This window comes from Balaenoptera musculus, chromosome 14 (assembly GCF_009873245.2).
Source record: "Balaenoptera musculus isolate JJ_BM4_2016_0621 chromosome 14, mBalMus1.pri.v3, whole genome shotgun sequence".
NCBI classification, from domain to species: domain Eukaryota; kingdom Metazoa; phylum Chordata; class Mammalia; order Artiodactyla; family Balaenopteridae; genus Balaenoptera; species Balaenoptera musculus.
Window position 1 is genome coordinate 33,345,170 of NC_045798.1, and position 27,254 is coordinate 33,372,423.

Below are 27,254 nucleotides of genomic sequence, written 5' to 3' on the forward strand. Positions count from 1 at the left end.
GAAAACAACTAAATCCGGGCGTTCTGTGTGTAAGGTCTACGTCAGTAGAAAAGAGTTTGCAAACAATTACTTCAAAAATATTGAAGTAGCCCTCCTGGCTGACATTTCTCCCAAGTTTCTACAAGCCGAACCTCTGTGTTTGGTGGACCTTGCGACAGTGTGACATGGCCCTCCCACCTCTACCTCTCCACAGAAATCTGATGTTTCCAGGGGAAACAGCCGCAGCCCGGCCCCTGGGCTCAGGGACCAACTCCAGGGCCCCCCACCTCAATGACGTCCAGATGCAGCTGGGCTATTTTCAGCTCTCACTGAAGTTTCACAGCCCACAGGGCTCATCTTAGGTTTTAATCTGCTTTGCGTGTCTCTATCATGGATTAAAAATGAACAAACAGAACAGAGTAAAATGTGGACATTTCCCTGAGTTAGGAATTAGGAGACCAGCTTTTCTGCCCTGAGGGTTGCATGCATTCCCTGGCCGATGGCCTGTTCTTGGTTCCCTTGACCTGACTTCGGGTCGGGTGGAGAAATGACTTCTCCTGTGAGACAACAGGTCTGGCAGAGAGACATATCAGGATAGTGATGCTGACCTTAAGTTCCTTCTACTAGGATTTATATTTTATGAAAAACCACGGTTTCATCCTGGAATTAAGCCTGGGACACATCCGTCTCCCACACACGTGAAAGAGGCATGGAGTCTGCCGTCAAACGGAAATTGGCCAGGCTTCCGTGCCATTTAAACTAGATCGTAAAGTAGATGACACGTACGATCTTAGGAAGAACGAAATAGCGGCAACCTACCCGAGCGTCTCCTGAACCCTGACCCATGAGCACTGACACTCGGCCTCCTTCTCTCATCCCCGCTGCCCGCGCGTTGGTCTGAGAATTCTTTGCTGGTAATTCACAAACACTAAAATATTTTTTGAGAGGGAAGGAAGAGCCAGGCTTTGCAAAGCGGCAAAGTGATGTCACGTGGGAGCACAGGAGCGCCCGGGGTGTCCGCTGCCCTCGCTGGCTGCCCTCATGCCCCCGTGCCTTCCGCAGACCCGGCCTCCTCTGGAGAATCGTCCCAGACAGGTCCAGACGCGTTTGCAGACGTAAGTGAAACGGGGGTTTCAACGCAGTATCCCTAGCTGCCCGTTTCTAAAAGCTCGAGCTTACGGCTGCTGCTGGCGAAGGAAACCAGCGCTCTCGCTTTCCTCAGCTGCGTCGTCGTACAGTGAATGTCCTTAGTAACTGGCGGGAATTCCGCAGCAGGCTTGCTGGCTGCAGCTCCAGGCGAGGCAGGGACCAGCCCTGTGGAGGAGGCTCTTTGCAGGGAAGGGTGCTGTTCTGGGAAGAGCTGGAGGTGCTCAAAACGTGTCACTGCACCTCGATGGGAACATTTGTGCCAGCTGATCAAAGTCCTGCCCTTCTGTAGTGTAATCCCCGAAGGATGAGGACGCCCTTCACGTGGTCAGTCACTTCCGGCATCAGTTACTAGACAGTATTTAAAAATCAGGTACATAATTGGCGGGTGGAATTCTTATGTGTTAAGGGTTTCTTCTGAATAGAATAGCTAGGTACTTCAAAGAAGTGCACTGTAGAAATTTATGACTTAAAAAATAGTTAGAACAAAAATTTGCATTTATCGTCAGTAAAAAATAAAAGTCTTTAACAGAAATATATCCCCTGGAATGGCTTAGGGGTCTTTCTTTTCTCACAGTTTTTATTCGTTCGTTGAACTAGCCTTTATCGAATGCCCTTTATATGCCCAGGGTTGTGCTCTGTGTAAGATCTACCCCGTTTCTAGAAGCTCACAGTCTAGGGAAGGAGATGACATTGACTAAATGACATGAGAAAGGTCTGTTTGGGGAGCCACGTACAGGTGGTCCTATGAGGGTCTCTGAAGCTGGTCGAAGAGTTTCAAGAAAAGTTTCCCAGAATAGATACCTTCCTGTGTCCTGAAGGATGAGTAAGAGTTACCCAAGCAAAGGTGGGAAGGAGGGATATTCCAGCTGAGACACAGAACATGTGTGTGTCTGCATGTGCGTGTGTGTGTGTACATGCATGTGTGTGTGCGTATGTGTGTGTGTGATTGCACTTAATTTTAATCTCGCATACGTAGAGCCTGGACTTGGGTGGTGATAATGGGGGACAAGGGGGGAATGATGAGGCCGATGGGGTGGCCGGCTCTGTTCCCATCATGGTCCTTTCCAGCTGTCCTGGCTGTGGGCCTTCTTAGCCACTCAGGTGAGAGCTGCGAGTACGGACGTTTCATCTTGCCTTCGGGTCTGAGCCCGTTCAGCCTGGCTGCGGTCTGTCCTCGGGTTCCTGGGCTGGAGGCCGACTAGTGCCTGTCACTGGCACGTGTGATGTAGTGAAAGGAAGGCCTAGCTCTTCCATCTCATGTTACTAATACAGCATATTACACCTTCTTTCTGTGAGTTTATTGGACGACCTCCAGCTCGCTGGTCCAGGATGTGGCATCAAGAACACATCTTTTCTAACAACGTCACAGTGGTTTTATTGTTAACAATCCACTGAGAAAATTTTTTAATGACACTTCAGCATTGGGTTTCTGTTGTATGCCAAGATTTTGACATATGATGCTGAATTTAATTATCACAACACACATTTTACGATAGACCTGATCTCCATTTCATAGCTGAGGAAACTGGTTGATTTTGGAGGGTTGGCCGTCTTCCTGATTTCCGGGGAGCGGCAGAGCCAGAGTTTGAACGTAGATTGCTTGAGCCCATCATGACGCTAAGTCCCACCTCCCTCTCCCGCTGTTGAAACAAGGATGCGACACAGCTGAGGGACTTGTACCCCCAGGGACTTGGTTGGGTAGTCAGACCCTCGCACGGGCTCAGCTGTCTGGGAGGTGGGCGAACCTCCCTCACAGCAGCTGTTCCATGGACTTTCTGTGCTCCTTCGTTCCGTGCTTCTCCACCTCTTCTGCTCTCTGCTGCAGGCTGGCCTCAGCTCCTACTTCACTGAGAAAGTAAGAACCATCCGATCGTGACTCCTTCCCTCCTGGCGAAACAGAGGAGTCCTTCTCTTGACGGTGCTGATCTCCGAACCCACCCCTGTCCCCCGTCCATCTGTAAATCTGTCCCTCTTCTCCACCCTCAGCCTCTTCCTTTTTAAGAGCATCTTCCCCACGAGACCCAAACATGCTTAGGGTATCCTTGGAGAGAAAAACTGTACAGCAGTGGCAATAAATAAACTACACGCAAGGAGGTGCCTGAATCTCACAAACATCCTCATGCTAAGTGAAGAAGCAAGGCCAAAACAATGCATCCAGCACGATGCCAATTCTATAAGGTTCTGCAGCGGGCCAGAGCAGGCAGTGTTGTATGGCGACCCATGCACAGCTGGAGAAACTAAAGAAAAGCAAACAAACGGTGGCGGGAAGGGGCTGGGGCTGGCGAGGGTACCTGGGGCTTTTGCAGTGCGGGCAGTGCTCTCTTTCTTGGCCATGATGCTGGATAAGTAGGTGTTTGCTTCATAATTGTGTTTTAAACAGAACACACATATATTTTGCCCCTTTATATGTAGGATTTTCCAACAACAAAAAAAAAGCATACTAAAATTTAAATGCCCAAATCTATTATATTTTTTAAAAATCTTTTCTCAACTCAGGTCCCTCTGTAACGTTTTCCACGCCCCTCCCTTCAGCCCCGGGCACTCTGAGGGGTGGCGTGTGTGCCCACCCACCCCTCCAGCACCCCTTCTGGCCGCTCTGCCCACTGACATGCTCTCCTAGGTCACCCTCAGCCCCCCTTGCTGCTGAGCACCGAGGTCGTAAACCCCCCCAGTCCTGCCTTTCTGCAGCACAGCCGGTTGTGCTGTTACCCCCTCTCTGTGCGGGTCCCCACGGCATCAGCTCCTCCCGTCCTGCTCTTCCTTCTCACTCTCCCTTGGCACCTCTACTGGACCTGCTCGTGAAAGGCTCTGCCTCTGGGTCCTTCCTCGGCTGCCATCCCCCTGGCTCCCCATCAGGAGCCGTGATGCCGGCTGTGGACCGGCCACCAGGAGAGCTCCGCCTGGGCCCCACCTCCCAGAGAGTAAGGCTTTCCTGACATGGGGTGGGACCCAGGGCTCAGGGGGAGCTTTCAGGTTCCCCAAGGGATCCAGTGCCCACGGGGCTGAAACCACTTCTCCCGGCTCCCTCGGACACACTCTCCTGGTGTCACCTCGTGGACGGCTCCAGCCCGAGTCACTCGGGCAGAGACCTGTGTGTCCGGCTGCCCTGGCGAGCAGCCGCTTCTAGATGATTGCTTGGCTCCTCAGTCTTGCCGTGTCCAAAGCCTCCTCTCCCACCAAGGTTTCCATGATGGGGTGGGGGAGGTGCTCCTTTATCCAGTTACCCAGCTAGCAAAGTGAGAAATCATTCTTGACCCAGTCCCCCCTTACCCCCGGTATTCAGTCATCCACCCAGTCTTGCCCATAGATTCTGCTTCCTCCGTGCTCTCAGATGGGTCTGTGTGTTTGTGTCTTCACTGCTGCTCTGGCTCGTGCTGTGCTTCCTCAGTGACCTGCCCGGCGCCCTCCTGGTTGGACCAGCACCTCCACTCTGCTGCCCTGGCTGTGGTCAGGCTGGTCCTTCCCAAATGGGGAGCTGACCCTCTCACCGCTCTGCAGAAGCACCGCTCAGCGGCTCCCCTTTCCTTACAAAAACAATTCAAACGGCTTACAAGGCCCACTCACACTCCAGACTGGTACAGGTTCCAGCCTCGCAGTGTCCCCCCATGTTTCTCTCGCTGCTGGAAACCCTCTCGTGATTCCTGTTCCCAAGCTCCCTTCACTTGGTGACCCCACTCATCACAGGGCAACATGGACATCACTCCTTAGACAGTTTCCATGGATGCCCCCCCTTCTCTGTGCCAAGTGCGACCTCCTACGTGCCCCTCAGCACAGGGTCCCAACCCCCGGTGTACCTGCCACACACTTGCAGGCCCTTGGCTTGTCCTTCTCCAGCACTGATGGCATCCCTGAAGGTGGATGCGTTGACCATCACTGAGCCCTGCATCCCAGCCAGGTCCCTGGCACACATGTGATGGAAAGTGATAAAACAGCTTTCATAAGTTTGAAAAAAATATATTTAAGAATTATAAAGAAATAAATAACAAAAGACATTTTCCAGGTAAATCAAACAGCAGATATTTATTGAGCAAGGAGCGATGCAAGTCTGGAAATTGGATTTTGTTTCAGTGAGCTTCTTGACTGTCTTAGTCCATTTGTGCTGCTATAACAAAATACCACAAACTAGGTAGCTTATGAACAGCAGGTATGTATTTCTCACAGTTCTGAAGGCTGGAAGTTCAAGGTCAAGGTGCCAGCGCAGTTGTAGCCTAGTGAGAGCCTTCTACCTGCTTCAGGCTGCCATCCGCTGGCTGTGTTCTCACCTGGTGGAACAGGCCAGGCATCTGTGCAGCCTCTTTTGAGAGAACTGATCCCTTCACCAGGGCTCTGCTCCCGTGTCCTGAGCACCTCCCAAAGGCCCCACCTCCTACAGCATCATGTTGGACGTTAGGATTTAAACATATGAACTGGGGGGAGGGGGGCACAAACATTCAGACCACAGCACGGACTAATTATTTATTCCAGAAACGTTGTTGAAATAGTGCTGTGTCCCAGGCACTACGGTAGAAGCTGCAGTAAGTGATAAAGGGAGTGTAAGACTCTCAAAAGGACCTTGTTGTCTAATGAGGTTGAAAATATAGGAAACATATGAATACAGATGAATTAATACAAAGTAGAGAATGATGAGTCTCTTAGAGGAAGCACAGATGAGTACTTAGGGTTTCACGGGAGGGAGAGATTAATTAGTGGTGGAGCCGTCGCTGAAAGCTTCCCAGAGGAAGCGATGTTCAGACTGTAACGTGACTGGAGCCAGCCAGGTGCGCCTGTGGGGGAGGTTGGGAGGGGGAGGGGGGGACCAGAAGGTGGGGAGTGGTTTCTTGGCAGAGGGCACATCCCAGACACGTGAGCGTCGCCTCTCTCCCAGCTTTATTTACCTGCATCAGAAATACATATTTATCGTGTGTGTGTGTGTGATGTGCACCACTGCACCTCCAATGCCTAGAACAGTTCTTGGCATATGGTAGGTGCTCAATTAATATTTTTGGAAGGAAGAAGGAGAGAAGACAAGGGGGACAGGATCTGCATTTGAATTTGGTCTTCATCTCCAAGTAGGTAGACCGTGGATATTACAGAGGTGATGAAAACGTGTTCCAGATGGCAGGATCCTCCATACTTAGCTTAAGTGTACACTGGAGCAATTTAAAACGCCTTGTTTCATATTTACTATTATCTGGGCATTAAATATCCAGTTTTGGAAAAAATAATTGTGACGGTAAAGTCAAGTTGTCTTTGAGCTGTCCATGATTGGTAGGTCAGGAAAAGAAAACTGCCCCAGGAGTGGCACAGAGGAAGGCAGTGGTTTAGTGCTCTTGAAACAGATGCATCAGTGAACACCTCTGAGAAATCCTTTTCCATTCCTCTTGTTTGTATTTACCAGAAAAGGAAAAATAGCAATCAGAGGACTCCAAGGAGCCTGTGAGAGCCACTATCACATATTTACTTGTGATTCCTCCAGTATTTTGGAAGTGAAGTGTTCCATAAATACAAGTTGTTACTCCTTGGTTTTCATTTGCTTCTTTTCACACATCCCTCCAGTTTTATCTGTGTCATAGCTTTACTTTAAATGCAACAAAGCTCTATCGGTTTTTGTGGTTATACAATAGCATTTTTGAACTATTTTGAATTTGCTTTCTTTTTTGAGCCTTCGTTCTCTTCTGTCACAGTTTCTGAAAACAGAAGGAGCAATTCCCATTTCAGTGTATGACTATGTTAGCCTTTAATTCTAATCAGATAAAACTCAGACACGCATAAAACATGAGAGAATAATCTTTGTTCCTCCAAAGACTCATGTCCACCTTTGTTTTGTTATCAGTATATCCGATTCTATAAAGTATTTTCTCATAATTTTATCTCTCCTGAAATTGCTTTTTGGGAAATATCAAGTGAAAGATACAATAAATATACAAACAAATTGAATTAAAGATGAAAGACAGATGATTTTGGCTCTGTTCTTCTGATGTGCTGGGGAGTTAACCAGGCACAGTTCATTAACACTAATGGAAAAATTCGTCATTTACCATGAGCATCTCCAGACATTGGGGCAATTTCTCCCCCTAATTCGCTATATAACTCGGTTACTTCTAAATGTACTAAGATTCAAAAAGGAGGTATTTTATCAATCATGCATCTTAAAGATTACTTCTCATTAATTTAAATATGAATTCCTTTGAGAAGAGACATCCTCTCCAAAAACCAATTTTTTCTATAAATATATCTATGACATCCTAGGCACTATAGTCTTCCTTAAGTTTCCAGATAATAAGCATATACCTGCCATATTTTAAATGTAACTTACATTCTTTTTGTGTTTTAAGTACTGCTCAAGATTCAGAAAAAAAAAATGTTTTTTCTTAATTTGACTCAGAAATCTATATGGAGTAGAGATTTCAAAATATGTGCATCCTCTGCAATGCGGAGATAGAGTTACTCGATATCAACGTAGAACAAAGCTCAGACAGAGAACGTGGGCAGGGAAAGGCTTTCGTGAAACCAAAGAGTGTGCACACGGCCCGTGAACGTTCCTTATAGGCTCTAGACTGTGACACACTCCACTGAGATACCTCTGAAGACGTGGTCAAGGTCTCGTGTATGTGTGTAGAAACTGACTCCTAAATGTGCTGATGTGACATATCAGAGATAACATTTATTTGCTCCATCTCCAAAAGGTTAAAGTTTGAAACCATAGGGGTCTCGGGCATAAATAGGATTAGAGTTTTCCCTCTGGAAACAGAGACACTCCCAGCCTGCAAAGGACTTAGTGAATACTGAGCTATCATACTTCACCACCTTCAAATCATCTCTTTGCACTTAAAGTAAAAATTCACCTTAGGACACATCTCAGCTCTGCAGCCCAACGCCTAAGAGGGTCACCCCTCCATCACACTGAGTTTGCAAACTGGTTCTGGATATAGATTCTGTTAGCAGTGGCGCCCATGAGGTACCAAGAAGGCACGGTGGCCCTCTGCTTTTCTTCTCTTTGCTTCAGTGGAAAAAGAAAATATTAGAAAGAGACCACAGGAAAGTATGAAAAAGTAATGAAAACCTCTGCCATTTCTAAAGAAAACGAGAAGGTCAGGAGAACCGAATCTGTTGGCGACCTTCTGTATGTTGAGACTCTGACTGGCCCAGGCATTTTCTGGACGCACGGCAGCCTCTGGGGGCTGTGAAGTCAGTGAAAGTATGAGCCACGCTTGTTTGTATCTGCACATGTGCATCTGTCAGCTAGGGAATCTATGACGTTCGGCAGATTCTCAAAAGGATTTCGACTCCAAACCGGCTCTGGAATACTATTTATTAATCCCTCAAAAAGGACCTGCAGGGGAGAGAGCACATCTCAGAGAGTGAGGCTGGCAGGAAGCGGGTCATCCCGGACAGCGAAACGCGAGCTCCGTGACAGTGCTGGTGACAGTGACCACATCCCTCTACCGTGCATGGACACACTTGCATCAGTCACGCCTGCAGACATGGTATAAACAAGAAAACCAGAAGGAAATAGAGAAAAATATTGATGGTTTGCAATGGGAAAACATCTACTAGCATTCTGTATTAGAAAGTTTATCATTTGTAAATTATATACGATAACTTTTCTAAAAACATAAACTTCAGTATATAGTTTACAATCTGAAATAAGGACAAGTCAAACCTTGTTCAGGTCCTAAGGTAGTAAAATTCCTAGTAATTTTCATGGTCTAAATAGATAAGTAAACCTTGCATGTGGATAGAAAGCATGGAGTAGAAATTGAAGTCTGACACACTGTCAAAAGTAAAAATGAGTCAGTAGAGATTTAAACAATTTTTAAAAACCCAACAAAGTGAACATTTAGAACCTGAAGTTTCAAAGAAACTTCAAAGAACAACCACCTCGAGGGTAAAGTCATGGGTTAATTTCATGCTTTCATCTTTCCTGTCAAGTGCTGCTTTAAAAAGTGGCCCACCACTGGTCGAAAAAGAAACCGAGTCTTTATCAGGGAGAAGCCAATGTATGATACCACTGAGAAGGGTTCATGTTTTAAACTCAGAAGAAACTCTGAGTTACCGGCACTAGTTTCCTTCCTCCGGAACATCTCTGCCTTCAGCTCTCCCCCAAAAACATGCATCTGCACAGACTCACAGTCCCTTGGAAGCTTCAATAACCAAGCACAGGAGGAGGCTGGGAGGGGAGGTGCCTCCCCAGAAAGCTCCGGGGAGGGAAGGGAAGCGACCAGCACAGCCCTGCTCCGCATCCGAGTCTGGGAACAGCCCACCTGCCCTGAGACTGACTCTGCTGCACTCGGTTCTCAGGACGGGCTGCCAGTCAGTGCCTCTAGCTCTGAGATCCGGTTCTACAGAATCACACTGAGAGCGGTTTATGGGCCTGAATAATCTGTGCTATTGCAAACTGGACCTAGTTTCAGCTTTCTTAGATTGCAAAACTAATGCATATATAGAGCTTAAAATGCCAGCTTATCTAGACAGATTTGCCAACAAACACATACAACTGGAACATTTCTATTGAAACTATGTTTGTACGAGCAAGTTTTTAAAAGATGGTAATTAACAAAATTAAAGACAAAAGAACATTTTTTCGGCCTTTTCAAATACTATCTACCCTCAGGGCCATGCCGGAGCCCCACCTCCTGCCTGGACACCTCCCCACCCCCCCACCCCCCCACCCCCGCCCTCACCAGCCATGTCTCTCTTGTGTGAAGGACGCTCTTCAGCAGGAAATCACACATGCTCACACCACCGTAAGGCTGTTAGGAAATCTGTCCCCAGCCTGCTGCAGCTGGAGGCTACGGACCACTCGGACTGCTCCTGCGGTGCCTGGCTTAGCGGGGGCAACGCGGGAGGGCCAAGGCCTCCAGCTCAAAGCAGAAGACCCCCGAAGTCCCGGTGTGTGTTGGTCTTCTCACTCTGAGAGGCCGTCTGTCCCTGCTCACCTGCAGAGGGAGTCCAAAAGGATCCCTCAGTCCTGCGGTTTAAAATGTTAGCAACAGAGGACATTATCTTAGCCCCACCTGTACCATCACACTCAAGACATTTATGTTTCAGTGTTTGACTCCCAGATTAAATAAGTGTCCGAGCCCCACTGGCTATTTTTCTACAATATGAGTCAGAACCAGCTCTTCCTGCTTGCTCTCCACATCCCGCCCCCGTCACCCCCCCATCCCTGAGGCTAGCCCTCTCGGCCAGAGCTGCCAGGATAACCTTCCCGACCTTTGACCTTTCTTTCCAGTTCAAGAACCTCCCACATCTCCAGGCAGCTGAAACTCTTAGGGCCCCCATATGGTGAGGAAGAGTCTCCACAGCTCTGCTTCCCAGCCCAGTTGGTCTCCTCCCGGGATCATGCATCTCTGTCTCCACGCTTGGGACTGATGGAGGCCAGTCCTATTTCAAGAACCTAGCCCTTGTGCCCTCCTCGGTCCTAAATTAATAAACAACAGCAGCAACAGCAAAAACAATTTTATGAAAACGTTCCCTCCCCAGATTTTATTTATTTAATGAAACAATGCATATAATGCGATACGCACTTATCATGCCTGGATACATATTAAATGTTTAAGAAGTATATATTCCTGTTGTTATGGTTATAGCAGTATTATACATGTACTGTGCATAATAACAATAAACCACAATATAATATCCACTGCTTTTGCGTTTTAGAATTTTTTTTTTTTATAAATTTATTGATTGATTGATTGATTTTTTTTTTTGGGTGTGTTGGGTCTTCGCTTCTGTGCGAGGGCTTCCTCTAGTTGCGGCGAGCGGGGGCCACTCTTCATCGCGGTGCATGGGGGCCTCTCACTATCACGGCCTCTCTTGTTACGGAGCACAAGCTCCAGACACGCAGGCTCAGTAGTTGTGGCTCACAGGCCCAGTTGCTCCGTGGCATGTGGGATCTTCCCAGACCAGGGCTCGAACCCGTGTCCCCTGCATTGGCAGGCAGACTCTCAACCACTGCGCCACCAGGGAAGCCCCTGCGTTTTAGATTTTTAATTCATTTGTTTTTGACCCTCAGGTCAAAGTCCCTTGGGGTAGGCGCTTTACCGTACTCTGGGTTCCGTAACGGCTAGTATAGAGCTGTGCACACAGTGGCGTCCGGTCAGTGTTCACGGATGGAATGAAGCGGCCGCAGCTCTGCCTCGTACTCCCGGCCTCCACGCACACAGGGGGCTGCTTGGACTCTTGTGTAGCCGGGTTAGGTGGAATGTTTTATTTGGCTGTGTAGATGGAATGTTTGTGTGTATGTGGGTATGAATATTTAAATTCTCATTTAAAAACATGCTAGGATGGAATTCAAAATCTTTTTCTGGCAGAAAATCAAGCCTGTTTCTTCTCTATTTTCTTCTCCTTTCTCATGATTTTATAAATTACAGCTTGTCCCAATAAAAAATTATCCAGATGGCCAGTTCTTCACGTTACATTTTATTCCATGCAGAGAACGTGTCTTTGTTTCTAAAGAATTCCTTTCTTACCACATGTTCTATTCTTGCAGCGACTCAGTAAATTTTGGAATGAAATTGAAAAAAAAAAACCTAAACAGCTTAAATTCTCTCAAAGTGTTCTCATTTCCCTACTTTTTTTTTTTGTATAATCAACAGTGCCAAAGATGTTATATAAATTTATTAACATCATCAATATCCATTTGGCAAAGCACCCACCACGTACAAGGTGATGTCAGGTATTCCATCATTTTTATTTGTGTTTAATATATTCAAAGAAAAGTCTAGGGACTTCCCTGGTGGTGCAGTGGTTAAGAATCCGCCTGCCAATGCAGGAGACACAGGTTCGAGCCCTGGTCCGGGACGATCCCACATGCCGCGGAGGAGCTAAGCTCGTGCACCACAACTACTGAGCCTGCACTCTAGAGCCCATGAGCCACAACTACTGAGCCCGCATACCTAGAGCCCACGCTCCGCAACAAGAGAAGCCACTGCAATGAGAAGGCCGCGCACCTCAACGAAGAGTAGCCCCCACTCACCGCAACTAGAGAAAGCCCGCGTGCAGCAACAAAGACCCAACACAGCACTAAATAAATAAAGAAGGAAAAGAAAAGTCTAATCCCAGAGGTGGTTTGGCATAGTATTTCAAAGCCTAGATCTGGCATGAGGCTGCCTGGGTTTCAACCCCATCTCTACAACTCCCTAGCTCTGTGGCCTTGCATGACTTACTTCACCTCTCTTTGCCTCAGCTTCTTCATCTATAAAATGCAGATAATAATAGTACCTATTTTGCGGTATATTGTGAGACTTGAAAGAGTTAACATATAAAGAGAGCTTAAATCAGGGTATAGCACAGAGTAAAAACTGTAGAACTATAGTCTGTTATAGATATTATTATGAATATTAGACTAATCAAGTTGTGTTTTGATGGCATCCTCTCTTTAAATTTTTAAATAATTTTACTGCCTAAATTTAGTAGAAATAAAAAATTTATGTATCTAGTTTAGATTAGTCTGGTCATCTAACGTAAAATATTCTACATGTTGATTCTCACTAACTAATAGTTGAAACAAATTACTCAAACAGTATTTCAGAATAGCTTATGGCAGAAAAAGTAGTATTGAATCATATTTTCTTGAAAGAAATAAGTGTTCATCTTTATCCACGGTTACATGGATGCCCCCAGTCTTTAATATCTCAATGTTGTTTATTTAAATAAAAAAACACAAGTTTTTAAACAGCTCCCTTCAAGATTTAGTGAGATTCCTAATGTTGGTTCTTATTTCTAATTAGGATGATATTGCTTTACACACATTAAATTACAGTAGACGTTTGCCTTTGGTGTGTTAACTAATTTAGGGGGAAGAGAATTGACAATATCTTCAATATGGAGCCTGCCTATATGTATTTGAACCTACAGAAGAGGTTTTATTTGCAGACTGTGGAATGATAAAAGGTCACCTCTTAAAATAGCGATCCAAAATGTATGCTCTGTAATTCTCCAAAAGACTCCTTAATGCATCGCTTACAGGGGAGGGAGGGGCAGCAGGACTCTGGCAAATCCTCTTGTATCTGTTAGAGTTTGGAGGACTTAGGTCGAAGGATGCTTTGATCTCTGATATGGGCTAGTTTGGTTTTCCTTTTCCATCACACAGACTACACTCCTAAACTTAGCTCATAGGTTTGTCAAGTTGACTGAATTGTGACTTGAGACCATCTCAAGACAACATGTGAATGCCCTGTTGATACTGAGTCAATATTAGCATTTAACATATGGGTTAGATGCATGTGGGTATATGTAAATATATACATATGTAAACATATCTTCATGCATACCCAGATAACTTTTACAATTTCACTTAAATTGAATTTAAAGCCACCCAAAAGATGGGATTATTTCCTTATGATCCATAGACAAAATATACACCTTTAACTTATGGATAATTTTTTAAAATTATACTTGGAGCATTTTTGAGTTGAACTGTTCTCCAGGTGCTCCTTAGACAACTGTCCTCAAAAAGACTTTCACTTCTAAGAGAAATTTTGTTTTAAAACAATGCATATTTATAAAAAGAGAAAAAACATTTTCAAGACCTTTGCAGAAATTAAGTGTATTTCAAACCAGAATATTCCAAGTTAAAATGCATTTGACAGTTTAAGCTATAAAAAAATAATATTGACATGTTCATACCACTTAACCAAAATATTAAAATTAAAAGGGTAAAAACAACTGATAGTAACAGAAACACTCATCGTAATAATGGAAACATACACTTATCACTTGAAATTGTTTTGATTGAATTAATAATGTAGCATATTCATCACTTTACTATTTAATTTACTGCTTAATGTTAACTATGTTGATAATATTCTGTTAGAAATTTTAAACAGTAGATTCTGTCGATCAGATCTTCTCCATGTATAGATTATACAAATTACTTAGTACATTAAGCTCGTTACAGCATAAAATTTTAAAGGCCATTAGTGTGCTATTTAGTATATGATCATATTCCTTGAGAATAGTTTATACCTTGGAAGTTTCTAGTAACAATACACTAAAGTACTTTAGAGGAAAGAGACAGACACACACACTTTAACCTTCACTCTTGATGCATTTTTCCTTCCCTGTGTAGTTTACTGAAAATATTACCTACAACAGAACAGTTCAGATAACATTTTTGCACACACTCAATCAAAGGGTATCTCCTAATGCATACCAAGTAAATGTCATATGTTGGATCTGACTTTTTGGTATTAGAACTGACATTAATGAAATGACTAAGCTCATGTCTCTAATGAAACAAAAATAAGTGTAGATTGCATTTAATTTTTATCTATTTCTGTATACACCAACAGGGTTCATAACCTTGGGATGTACTCTAGTCTTTATCAGTTTAAAATCTGTGAATATTCCAAATACCATACCAGGATCCCAGTAGGCTAAGTTGTGATGGGGGCTAAGTCCTCTCCAGGAGGGGGCTGGTTTTCCACCTCTGCAGTTGGGCCTTTGTTGTTTCATCTGGATGATGAGTAGAGATGCCAGGAAGCAAAAAGGGCCAGATGTTTTTTTCTGTAAGGACAGAAGCAGCTCCTAGGAGGAAAGATTAAATCTGGGATAGCTAAATAGGGAGACTGGAAAGAGAGGAGCCCACGTGGGCTGACCTGGGGGACATTGATTAAGGTAGGAGGATGAGAAATTGAGAGCAAGTTCTGTGATGATTGAGATAGGTCTTTTTTTTTTAAGTTGTATGCTTGAACAGTTTTATGATTATTTCTTTAGAAACTGATATGCTGCTTAGGCACAAGATAGCCCAGGTTTATTCAGTTCACACTGATGTGAACAATAACTGTAGCTACAGAAACTTGTTATGGGTACACAATATAAAAATATGTAGATTGTGACATCAGTAACATGAAAAGTGAGAGGAGAAGTAAAAGTATAGTTTTTATATGCAGTGGAAGTTAAGTTGTTATCTGCTTAAAATAGGCTGCTATAACTTTAAGATATTTTATGTAAGCCTCATGGTAATCACAAAGAAAAAACCTGTAGTAGATACAAAAAGATAAAGTAATCAAAGCGTACCACAGGAGGGAAAAAATCGTCAAATTGCAAAGGAAGACAACAAGAGAGGAAGAAAGTAACAAAGAAAATATAAAACCTTCAGAAAACAATTAACAAGGCATTAATAAGTCCTTCCCTATCAATAATTACTTTAAATGTAAATGGATTAAATTATCCAATCAAAAGACATAGAGTGACTGAATAGATAATAAAACAGGCTCCAAATATATGCTGCCTACAAGAGACTCACTTCAGCTTTAAGGACACACATAGGCTGAAAGTGGAGGGATGGAAGAAGATATTCCGTGAAAATGGTTATCAAAAGAGAGCAGAGGTGTTGTACTTATGTCAGATAAAATAGACTTTCAGTCCAAAACTGTTGTGAGAGACAAAGGTCATCACGTAATGATAAAGGAATCAATTTATCAAGAAGATATAACAATTGTAAATATATATGGAGTCACCATTAGAGAACCTGAATTTATAAAGCAAATATTAACAGAAGTAGAGCGAGAAATAGATAAATAGAAATTTTAGAATGAAAAATATAATAACCACAAATAAAATGGATCATTAGTATTATATTTTGTATCAGGATGACTTTTTTAAAATTAAAAACTCATGAGTATTTAATTTGTGCCAGTCACTATACCAGGACCTTGCCTAGATTGTCTCATTTAGTTTTCACAAAAATCCCTGTACTGTCACCATTTTATAGATGAGGAAATGAAAAACAAGCCTCTGGTACTAGTAGCTTTAATACAGTTTTCTAGTTCTTATATCTGTGCTTTTCAATGCTTAACTTGAGTAGTAATTCTCTTCTAACTTCCTAATTGGCCATGTTAGCAAGTTTATAATATATAGGATGATTTTACAGGCTGAATTACCCCAGAGAAAAGTATTTTTATTTATTTTTTTTTTATTTTAAATTTTTATTGGAGTATAGTTGATTTACAATGTTGTGTTAGTTTCAGGTGTATGGCAAAGTGAATCCGTTATACATATACATAGATCCACTCTTTTTTAGATTCTTTTCCCATATAGGTCAACAGAGTATTGAGTAGAGTTCCCTGTGCTATATAGTAGGTCCTTATTAGTTATCTATTTTATATATAGTAGTGTGTATATGTCAATTGGAAAAGTATTTTTAGAGTCAAATTTGTTTCATCCAACTCTTTGAAGTCTGAGTTATATAGATGTAGACTTCTTTTAACTCTACTTATGAAACTTTTGTTCTTAATAGTCATACATTTTTCTTACTGTGTGCATTAAATTTTCTAGTATTTTTAATGACAATTAAGTGACAATATCAGCTATTTTATGGACAAAAGTTAGAAAGTTTACCTGTAATATATCTTGGGTAAACTCACTTTAATATATCTTGGGTAAACTCACTTTTTTCTTTTTTTGTGTGTGGGGGGGTCAGGTAAACACATTTTAAAGCCTCAGGAATTTGAAGAGAATTGACTCTGAGACCTCAGAATCTTACATATACCAGTTGGGTTTTGCTCATCTCTGTATTTGAGAACAATGTAATAGAAATTGCGTTATATCCTCCATAGATATTATAACGTATTCTTGAAACCTTCCTGGTCTATATCCCTGGTCTGTCTGTCTGTCTCTCTCTCTCTCTCTCTCTCTCTCTCTGTATATATATATATATCTCATTTATACTTGCTCACAATCCTCATAGAAGTAAAATCGGTAACAGTTTAAGTCCTATGTTAGCTTTTAAAAGTTTCCATAGAAAGTATTACAGATATTCTATAATTTCAGTAACCTGCATTTTAGTGTTTATCATGCCTTTCGATACCATTGGCCAAGAAATCAATATTTTCTTAAAAATAAAAAATATTCATTTAACATACTACGTAAGTTTAAGCTACCCACGTATTAAAGTTAAATGGCAGTGAGGACAAATGGTCTTCTGTTCGCCAGGGACCATCGTGGGTGGGAGGTGGGTGCTGCTCTTAACGCGACAGGTAGGATGTAGGACCTGCCAGCGGGCTGGGGATCTTGGTGTCATCAGGGCCCAAGGCCAGGCTGCAAGGCAGGCAGCGTTTACTTATCTCGCCCCCTCCCGTTTCCTGGCTGACCCCCTTCTCTGAGAGTCTCAGCCCCTTACCCTCTGGCAGGGGCAACATCCAGGACTGTCCTGCCGCCTTTGCTGTGGGAGGCCAACCCCTCAGACAGTCTCCTTCCGGGCGCGCTTCCCAATACAAGGCCCCCACTCACTCCAACAAGTAAATTCTTACCTTTTGAACCTAAGCGAAGAGACTTGAGCGTGTAACCTCCCAGCTCAGATATGTTGTCTTATCTAGGTCTTAGAAAGAAAAGAATATAACTGGATAATAAAATAATGGAGACTAAAATACAAAAGGCAGTGGGCTTCGCGGAGGGGTGGCTTAGTTGCATTAGAGAACTCTTTACAGTTTAACTACATCCCTAATTCCTGGGCTACGTGAGGGCATATTCCTAGATCAGGGCTCCTCCTGGGAGCTACTTGCCTTTTTTGGATGACTTCACTTTTCTGGATCAGCAAAAAGGTTGTCAACGACCTGACACTCTTCCTGAAATATCGCTGACCTCTGTGTTTGTATTTATGTTTTGAAGTACAGCACCCAAGGGGCTCTTTCATCTTTGCCATTTTGCTTAAATTTGTAATGCCTCCCTACCCTTATAACGTCATGTCACAGAGAGAAAATGCTAATCAGTACTTGGGAAGGGAGGGAATTCAGAGTCTGGAGGAGGCTGCTGTGGCTGGAAGGACTCTGGTGCCTGAGGCCCCTCCGGCCACCCTGAGGGCGTAGCTGCACAGGGGTTAGGAAGCTACCAATTAGGTGTGTGGTGACAGCTTAGTAATAACCTCGTGGTCCAGACTGTCCACCTCCCAGGATTTGACAGATAGTGGCCCATTATTTTCAGCAAAACAAGGTAGTCAGAGGCAAGCAGGAACCACACTTGCTGCTTGGGTATGAGAAGATGAAAAACATTGTAGATACAAGGTATGATCATATGGTTGGATGAGCAGAACCTGGAGCCCAAGGGGTTTGGAAATCAGCAGGTGCTATCTAGACTCTTGGAATTGGAGCTGCACGGGAAGAATCCAAAATGAAGGTGGGATCCCAGCCAGTGGGTAAAGCACAGTAGGAGAGAATAATTCGGGGGGAGAAGCACATAGGCGACTGGCCAGCTGGTATCGGGGAAGCGGGGGGGTGGGGGGGGCCTGGCTGCCTAGGTTGGGATTAGGAGGCAGAGGGCCTCCTAATGGGAGATGGCCCGGCAAGAAGCAAGTAGGAATGTAGGGCCTCTGTCCCTCGGATCAGGACTGGTCCTGAGAGTATGAGGAAACTGCACCGACCTGTGGAATCAGGTGCCCCTGCTGTGGAAGGAAGGAGAATTCAGAGGCCGAGGACCCTCCAGGGCGTGACACCGCCTGCTGTGATTCAGTGCCCCCTCCCCGCCCCCTGCCCCATTACAACCAGCAGGGGGGCAGCCAAGGACGCTGCTCCTAAGAGGAGTGCACGACAGTTTTTAAGGAAAAAAATATATACTGATACAGTTTTATTTTTCTATTTCTCCTCAGATGTTAAAAATTCTACTTAAATATTCTGAAAAGCAAAACTAGTATTTTTAATGGCAGCCATTTTTATGTTTCCTTCTATTTATCAAGAGGGCTACCAGGATCTCGGTTTTTAGCTCTCTCCAAAAATCTCTTTTAAAGTTTGTCTGCAGCTGCCTAGCAGTTTTTTGCTTATTTAGCATTCACCCTCTATTCATCTGTCTTGCTGATGAACTTGGGCCTGACATATTTTATAAATTATTTGGTTGAACTGTATAAAATTCCCAATATTCTACTGTCTCTGACTTTTAAAAACTATATAGTTCCTGCTATCTCTTCCTTCTTTTCCTGCCAACAGCAAACACATGTTGAATTAAGGAGGGATGGGGAGCTGGTCTGCTCGATCAGAAGAGCCCCGCCTCCCCCAGGACACCGGCTCAGGCCTTCCCTCCTGGCCTGCAGTTTTCATGCCTCCTTATCTTGGTCCATTATGAGCTTAAATTTGAATATGCCTTTTCCCTATCCTTCAGAAGCTATCATTTTACCTTGACCAACAGAGCCTTAAGTCATAGAAATTTCAGCTTATGTCAGCAATTTTCTAAAAAGACTGTGTCTTCAGAACCTTTTCCCCCAGTATTTGGCTAAATCAAATGTAAGCGTTAAGTAGTTGTATCACACCTAGGACAACCACTTCAATCAGATTTTTCCTATGTGTACAGATTTATGCAGTCATGTATGTTCTTCCAAACACACACACACACACACACGCATGAGTCAGGGTCTGCATGTGCAAGAGGGCAGGCTGACATTTGGGATGTCATCTCTTTAACATAAATATTTCTCTGCATTGAGCGCAAGTAAGCACAGTGTTGCAATCCAGAAGCTTGTTCACAGCAGAGCCCAGGTTGAAAATGGTGCAGACAATGCAACCGAAAGCCCCCTCGTCCCGCTCCTTTCGTACCTTCCTTTGTCTCCCATCATTATCTTCTTTCAGGTTCTTCACCAGCATCTTCTGCAAAATATGTTTTTGTCATTTAATATTGGGTTGGCCAAAAAGTTTGTTTTGGATGTTACGGAAAAACCGGAACGAACTTTTTAGCCAACCCAGTATATTCTTTTGAACTTCATGCTTTTTTCTGATCTGTATAATCCTGAGATACTTTCTCATATGCATCGCCTCCCACAATCGAGAAATATTCCATTCTACTGATGCCCGAGGCATTGCATTTAGTTTTGCATGCCTGAGTACCCAAGAGACAAAGAAGAGCTAGAATGGGATTAGGAAATAAATGAACGTTTAAATGAGTAAAAGGATTGATTAATGAATGAAGACTGAGGGAAACAAAATTTCTCTCAACTTAAGCAAGTACTGAGTAAGAGGATGAATGGTAGCTTCTACAATACTGGATAGATAAGCCTGAGGAAGAGACAGCATGAGTGTCATGCAGCACTAGTCATGTGCGGTAATTATATGAAATTTAGAAAATTCATGACCGTAATGATCATTAAAAAAATCTCAAATTGGGGGTATGTATTAGATGGATAGCAAAGCTTCTGAGTGATAGTGTCTTCATGAAAACTCAGCTGTGCTTAAAATAAACATTTCCCCATCTCCCTTAGGTTAGCCTAATGCCTTTCAATTTTCATCTGCGGAAAGTTCTTTCTAAAAATCTCCCTTAAATCTCATATGCTGCAGCCTAAACCAATTGGTCCTGCTGGAAACTGCTTTATCACCTCTGCACTTCTCATCCAGGACCCAGCATGGGCTGACTTATTTTCCCCTAGACATTAACCGTGGCAAACCCTGTACTGCTTTCCCTGTGAATGCTTGCCTTGGCTACACTTTGCACAAAAATTACGTTCCTTTTTTTTCGATGGTGCTAAAAATATTTTCTCACTTCTGCCCATGTGATTGATGCTCATAATTAAGTGATTTATTTTGGGGTTTCCCAAGAAGGTGCCAGGTAACTTTGGGAAATTGCTTATCCTGTGTGAGCCTGTTTTCTAACCTAGAAAAAAATATGTCAATACCATCTTTGGGTATTTAGTACTAAATATTAGAGATGATATATGTAAAACACCTTGTATTGCAATGGGTCCATGTAAACACTCAATAGGGGTAGCTTTTGTTCTTATTATAAATTGTATTTTTTGGTACATATCCCAACTTCTTCACTAGATTTATATTCTCCAGAGTGCTTAGCATGTAGCACATGCTCAGTTAGTGGGTTGTTGAATCAATAACGGAATAAACTAAGAAATAGTGCCAATTAATGTTAACTACAGAACATGCATCCACAGGGGCGCCCCTGTCTGGCAAAGTACAGGTCCACCCTGGCATGTTGGGCGAGGCTGGTGTTATCAGAACCACCCCATCCCAAATTCCAGAAGGCCCGTTTTAGATACAGGTTGGTACTAAAGTCTTCTGAGGTTAGACTGTGTATAAGTGCTCCCTGGAAAACTCAGTCTGCTGTAAAACAGAGGGAAACTGCATTGCTCCCTGATTTTATCATGACTTTAAAATAGCAAAAGCAAACTTTCACGTATCAGAAAGGATGTATTATGCACCGTATACCAGCAAATTTATAGTAAGCAGGAAGCGAATTCCTAATAAAAGAGCCAACTGCCAAGATACTGATGCATCTGAGTCTGTGCTCCCCAAATGTAAAGGACGACAGCACTGTCGTAATGAGAGCAGCTACCACTAGTGTGTGTGTGTGTGTGTGTGTGTGTGTGTGTGTGATTCCTCGTGGTCACAACAGCCCGTAGGAGCTGGATCTGATTTTCCCATTTCACTGGAGGGGAACCGGAGCTCGGTGGACCAGCTCCCTCAGGGTTGTGGGCGGGGCGCCGTCCTGCCTGGTCGGCCCCTGACAGCATCTGCCTCGTTCCCGGCAGCACAGAGATTGGGGGCCTCTGGGGACAGGAACGTGGGCACAGAAATCTACCAGAGACAACCGATCACCTGTGGCAGGGGCCAGAGCCTCTGCCCTGAGCCTGCTGTCAGCCTCCTAACACATCCTGGAGTCAGGATTCAGTCTTGACTGTGGTCTCTCCTCTTTCACCCACAACTGGCCCTTCACGTTCAAACACAAAACTTCCTAGCTGGTTTCAGGAGGATGAAGCAGTCATCCAGATACACTATTTCTGGATACATGAATGATAAGAAGTAAAAGCATGATATTCTCTGATACTGGTAAAGATGTTTAGTTACCCCATAGTATTTTGTGATACAGGTAGTCAAATTAGAGCTTGAATATTGGAGGATACAAACTGAATTAGGTGTTTACATGACATTTTCGTTGCTCCATTGGATGTACATCTTTAGGTTGTTCTTAGATTTTTAAGTTGTTTTTTTTTTGGCCTCACGGCATGTGGGATCGTAGTTCCCCGACCAGGGATCGAACCCGAGCCCTCTGCGTTGGAAGCACGGAGTCTTAACCACTGGACCACCAGGGAAGTCCCTTAGATTTTTAAGTGTTTTAGATTGTGAAAACCGTATTGCTGATGACTGTACCTGTAATGTCTGCTGACCAGTGTCTATGGTCTGGCACCTGAGATCTTCGCAAAGGGCAATATGAAAAGAAACTTAACCTGAGTGTGTTCAGTGAAAGGAGAATGTCTCTATTCAGCTTTTCAATATTGGATGTACGTCTGTTCCAATGACAGTACAGCCCTGATGTATCACCCTAAACTGACGCCTGTGCTCTCATTTTTATACAAACCAGTGCCTTTGGCTGCCCGTATTCGGACATGAACTTGAAAAAGGAGGCAACGCTTCACGATCGTCTGCGAGAACAAACACAGGCAAATGTGGACTCAGACTCCGCACATTCAAAATCGAAAAACCTCTGTAGTTTGAAGTTCAATGGAAAACATGAAAAGGGGAACAGCCAGTCCAGGTAAGGAACTTCTGAAAATGTGAACCAGAGAGTAAAGCGTGTAGAACAGAAAAGAACAAATTTGTTGGTGATAATAGTTTCTTGTGTTTCTTCAGAATCTTTCTTTATTCTGTATATTATTGTGTTCACTGGCTCATAGAATTCATCTAAGCCTTGACATTTATTTTAAAAACATTTTTTCTTACTTCATCCTCAAAAATTTGAATTTACCTCTAAGTGTAGCTATTGTACGTAGGCAACAGAAAGCAAATCTCACGTGTAAATTCTGTAAGACTCCCTGTATCTCAGGAGTCATCTCACAGGTGGCATCTCTCTGGGCACGTGGCCCGGTGTTCGCATCCTCTTGGTCCCATCAGATCCCCTCGCTCACCTGGTACTTGTCATCTTTACTCCAAAAGCCCCTCAGATACGATTTCCTTACTCTGAATAGTTCCTGTTTTGATTTATCAATGGCACATCATCCTTTTGTTCCTAAGTGTAAACTTATGACTTTAAGGATCAGTTCTCAATTTTTATTTACTTATAATCATTTTCTAAGAAGCTACAGATGCAACCTTATTTGCTCTTTTTTAACCTAAATGAGTAAATAAATAACATTTTAAGATAAAAGTTTTATCCTCCAAGCTGGGAATTATAAACACGGGAGAATCTAACTACAAGTAAATAATTGGAGACCAGACAGAGATGGAGCCACGAAAGGCTCGGCAGAGGTGAGAAGTGGGTGTTTTTCAGGCCCCGCTGCAGGCAGAAGGCACTGGCGTTCAAGGTTGAACTTTGGAGGAGCTGGTACGGGAGGGGCTGCTGGTTCTCCGGACCACCATCACCCACCCCCGGCCCCATGCCCAGCCCTCGCCCAGCCCTGCCCTTCCCGTTCAGCACGTGGGAGAGGACGGTGTGCGCCTCTCTGCAGGGGCAGACTTTCCAGGAACCCCTTTCTGCCCTTTCACCCTTCGGTCCCAGCGTGGATGCTCCTTTACTGCCAAGGTCTGTTCACTGGGAGAGTTTGGCTCCTAGGACACACTTTTCACGTGGAGTTTACATCCTGGACTGTGCATTTTGTTCTTCTTGTAGAGCATCTCGGTGACGTTGCATTTTCGTTAAGCAGCTGATTTTGAGCGTGGTCGCTGTGCACGGGGCCGCCCGTCACCCTCCGCAGCGCGCGCCCCATCCTCTTCCTCCGGGTACCGTGCAGCTCCCGTGCCGCATGTTACCCTGCATTTTCTCCTTTGCGCTACACCCACTGCTCTTGCCGGAACTGTACGGGATTTAGTTTTTCTTTACTGCTTTTCACACCCACACCGTTTACAACTTCAAGTGGCTGAGAGCTCGAACAGCTTTTCCATTTCCTAGTTGAGGGAGTTTTTTCTTTTCTTTTTTTTTTTTTAAACTGTTTTCCAGGGAACAGCGCTTGTTTATTCCAGAGACCAGTGCATCCATTTGCTGTTACTCTTTTTGTTCTGTTCTCTTTCCCCGCCCCCCCGCCAAAATAAAAACTCAGCTTCTCTTGTAAACATTTTAGACATTCATCCTCAATGTCAAAAGTCAGAGAGAATAAACGGCTCTTTGAACTGCTTTAAAAAAACGATGACTCCGTCGTGTTCTCTTGGAGGTTAGCCCGGCCTTTCTCTTCAGCACAGGTGTACGGCTCCCCCGTCCCTAACTCGCCTTTCAATACATTGTTGTGTGTTTTGCCGTTCTGAAGGGTTTTTGCACTGAAATGCGTCCAATAAGCATAATTACTACAGATAGAAAAAGCAGAGAATGTTAGTTGATAACCAAGCAAAAAAATTACACATGATCCTATCCTGTCAGATCCTGTTTCATGAATGCACAGAGCTGTGTGAGCGGCTGCGCGGAGGAGGGGGAGTGTCACGGTGGTCCACGTCTCGAATTGCTAAGCCTTCTTTTTCTTTCACATCCCAAGACCAAAGCCATTCTTGCACTCCAATCCCCGTCCTCTTTTTTTTTTTAAACCAGTCATCACAACAAAACGATGTTCGGGTAAGTGGTCTTGGCAGTAATGCTCACTTTGACCTCCTTCCATCCCCATGACCTCCTGTTCGCGGTCCAGAATTCCAGCTCAAGGAAAAAAAGGAGAACAAGGAAATCGACAAGGAAGAATATGTAGGCTAATGACGAGCAGCTAAAATTTATTTCAACTCTTTTCACAGTTTATTTGTGGCAATCTCCTGAGGCTGCCTCTCCTCTAACCCAAACCTTTGCTCTTAAAATCACAAGATACCATGTACAGGTGGAGGAGAATGTTGAAATCCCATCTCTCCTCTTCTACGTGCTGAGGAAGAACAATTTGTAGTTGGCACGTGTCCAAGGATAGACAAGGGGGTGAAATTAGTGAAAATCAGGGTTTTAATTTCCTCTGGCGTCCAGTGCATCCATGGTCACCGAGCCCTGGACAGGCCTGCTCTAACTTCTTATACAAGCAACGCTGTCACCTTAGCATCTCCAGACTTCTTGCAATTCCAGTGCAAAATATAAAGTTATCTCTTGACCTTTTTCCAAAATCAATTAGATGCTGCCCAAAGTTTAGGGTATTTTGTATTTTCCTTAACTGCATCCCAGTTTTGTGTTTAGTTTTAGAAAGTATGTTTGTTCTCATGTTAATCTTTGGAGGGGGAGTTATTATTAGTAAATTTTAAGTCTCCATGATTTAGTAGTGGAAATAGTCTATTTATGTTCACATTTTCTTAGTAGAGGGTCAGGTTATGAATTCGAGTGGATTATATACTGCTAAATGTTTATAGGATTCATCTTCATAGTAGTATGATTGCATGTTAGTATAATTTTAAAGAGATTCACAATAGGTCGCCATTACTGAAAAACTGTATGCTGTAAATATATTCCCTTTCTTGGTGCTAGTAGAGTGATTAGTATTATATTCATGGTGCATTAAACGGAGGCAAATGACCTTAACGCTTGAGCATCTTTCATCTGGGAACGTACTCTAGGGTGGATACCTTAATTTGTTTGACAGTTTATAGTTTTCAGATACATTACCTTTAAAAGCTCCCCATAATCTTGTGATTTAGGCAAAACAGACATTATTATTGTTATATTGTATATGTTGTATATACATATATACAACTATATATATGTTGTATATATAGTATTGTCACTTATTGGTGAAGAAGTAGAGGTTCTTACTAGTAGCTAATCCAGGACATAGGTCTTCTGGTTAAATCCAGCATATTCTTAGTTCAGTAAACTGATAATAGTAACGAGATTTATCAACAATAATACTAATACTGATATCATACACTTATTAGCTTGTGCCGCAAAGCATTGTGCTGAACAATTCATATACATGGTCTTGTGAATTTTATTTCATCCTCACAAGAACTCTGTGCGTGGAAAGTATTCTGACTCTGGTTTTATAATGTAGGCACCTGAAGGTTCAGAGAGGTTAGGCAAAGTGTGCAGGACCACACAGATAATTAGTAGAAAAGGTAGGGTCTGAGTCCAGAACTACCTGACCCTAAATCCTATACATGTTTTCAACGGCATCAGGCTGGCAGAAGAATGGCAGTTGGAGGCTCTGAAAATGCCTGGCTGGGTTTATATTTAGACTTTCTACTGCTTTTCAGTATTCTCAGGGTCATCTCGTGAGGCATTTATTTCTTATTTTGTGAAAACAGAACTACTGAAGGGGAAGAATCTCAACCATGTTTGCCCCAAACTGTTTATTCTTATGTATACTATATAATGCAAGACTTCCACCTGAACACGTTTCTTTGTAATAGGTACTAAAGGCTTCGATCTGCAACGAGAGAATAAAATTATACTCATTAAACAGTTTCATCATAAGAAAATTACTTGAAATGCAGCTGCCCCCCCCACGCCCTATATTATGTTAGCTGGCTTCCCGGGCCTGTGTAGGACATTTTTTCCAGGCCCCCTCCCCATCCACCTGGGTATTCTTTAATAACAACTTCTGCCTCTAATTTACACAGTCAGCAGGACCATTAGTTAAAAGAGCTGTCATATTCAATCACGGCTATTAAGAAAACCTAAGAAAATGCCTAATAAAGCTCACTTTGTTTTTCCTAATGCCTGCCATATTATAAATTTAACGTACTTCCCAAAGGCCTATATTGACAATAAAAATGGCTGGGAAGAATTATGGTAATCACAGAGAATGGCAGGCAGTGGAGTAGCTCCTTAATGATCCTCGTAATAAACTGCTCTGCTATGAGCCAACTAGTTTGTTTTCACGACTCAGATTACCTTCTGTGAGGTCCGTTCTCAGAATTTAACCAGTATTAGCTGGTTGTTTCGTGTATGAACCTTCCAAGTCCTTAAAGAGGTTTCCTCGAGTCCATCAGCCTTTGCTCTCGCTCCTTCCCACGTAAATTCTCTGCTTTCGGAGGCCAAGCCTCTCGGCTCCCACTCACGCCCTGTCACCATCCGCAATCGTGTTCTTCTTCCTGCGCGGGTGCCTTTGTTCCCATTCTTCCTGCCTCCTTTACTCCTGCTGCGTGTTCTCTTCTCCAAGGCTCATCTCTGTCTTGAAACTTTCCACAGCAGTTCAGCCCGTGTGAGCTTCTTTTTAAATTATTTGCTTTATTATTTTTATTTATTTTATTTTATTTATTTATTTATGGCTGTGTTGGGTCTTCGTTTCTGTGCGAGGGCTTTCTCTAGTTGTGGCAAGCGGGGGCCAC

General features: G+C 43.4%; 1 protein-coding gene across 1 annotated transcript in view; it reads left to right on the top strand.

Moving 5' to 3' along the window:
* The window catches only part of L3MBTL4 (L3MBTL histone methyl-lysine binding protein 4), a 311,652-nt gene that overhangs the window by 191,457 nt on the left and 92,941 nt on the right, over nucleotides 1–27,254 (top strand). Inside the window, exon 15 of the mRNA XM_036823196.1 lies at nucleotides 22,402–22,575. Within this exon, the coding sequence (XP_036679091.1) occupies nucleotides 22,402–22,575 (174 nt within the window). The remainder of the gene's footprint in view (nucleotides 1–22,401; nucleotides 22,576–27,254) is intronic.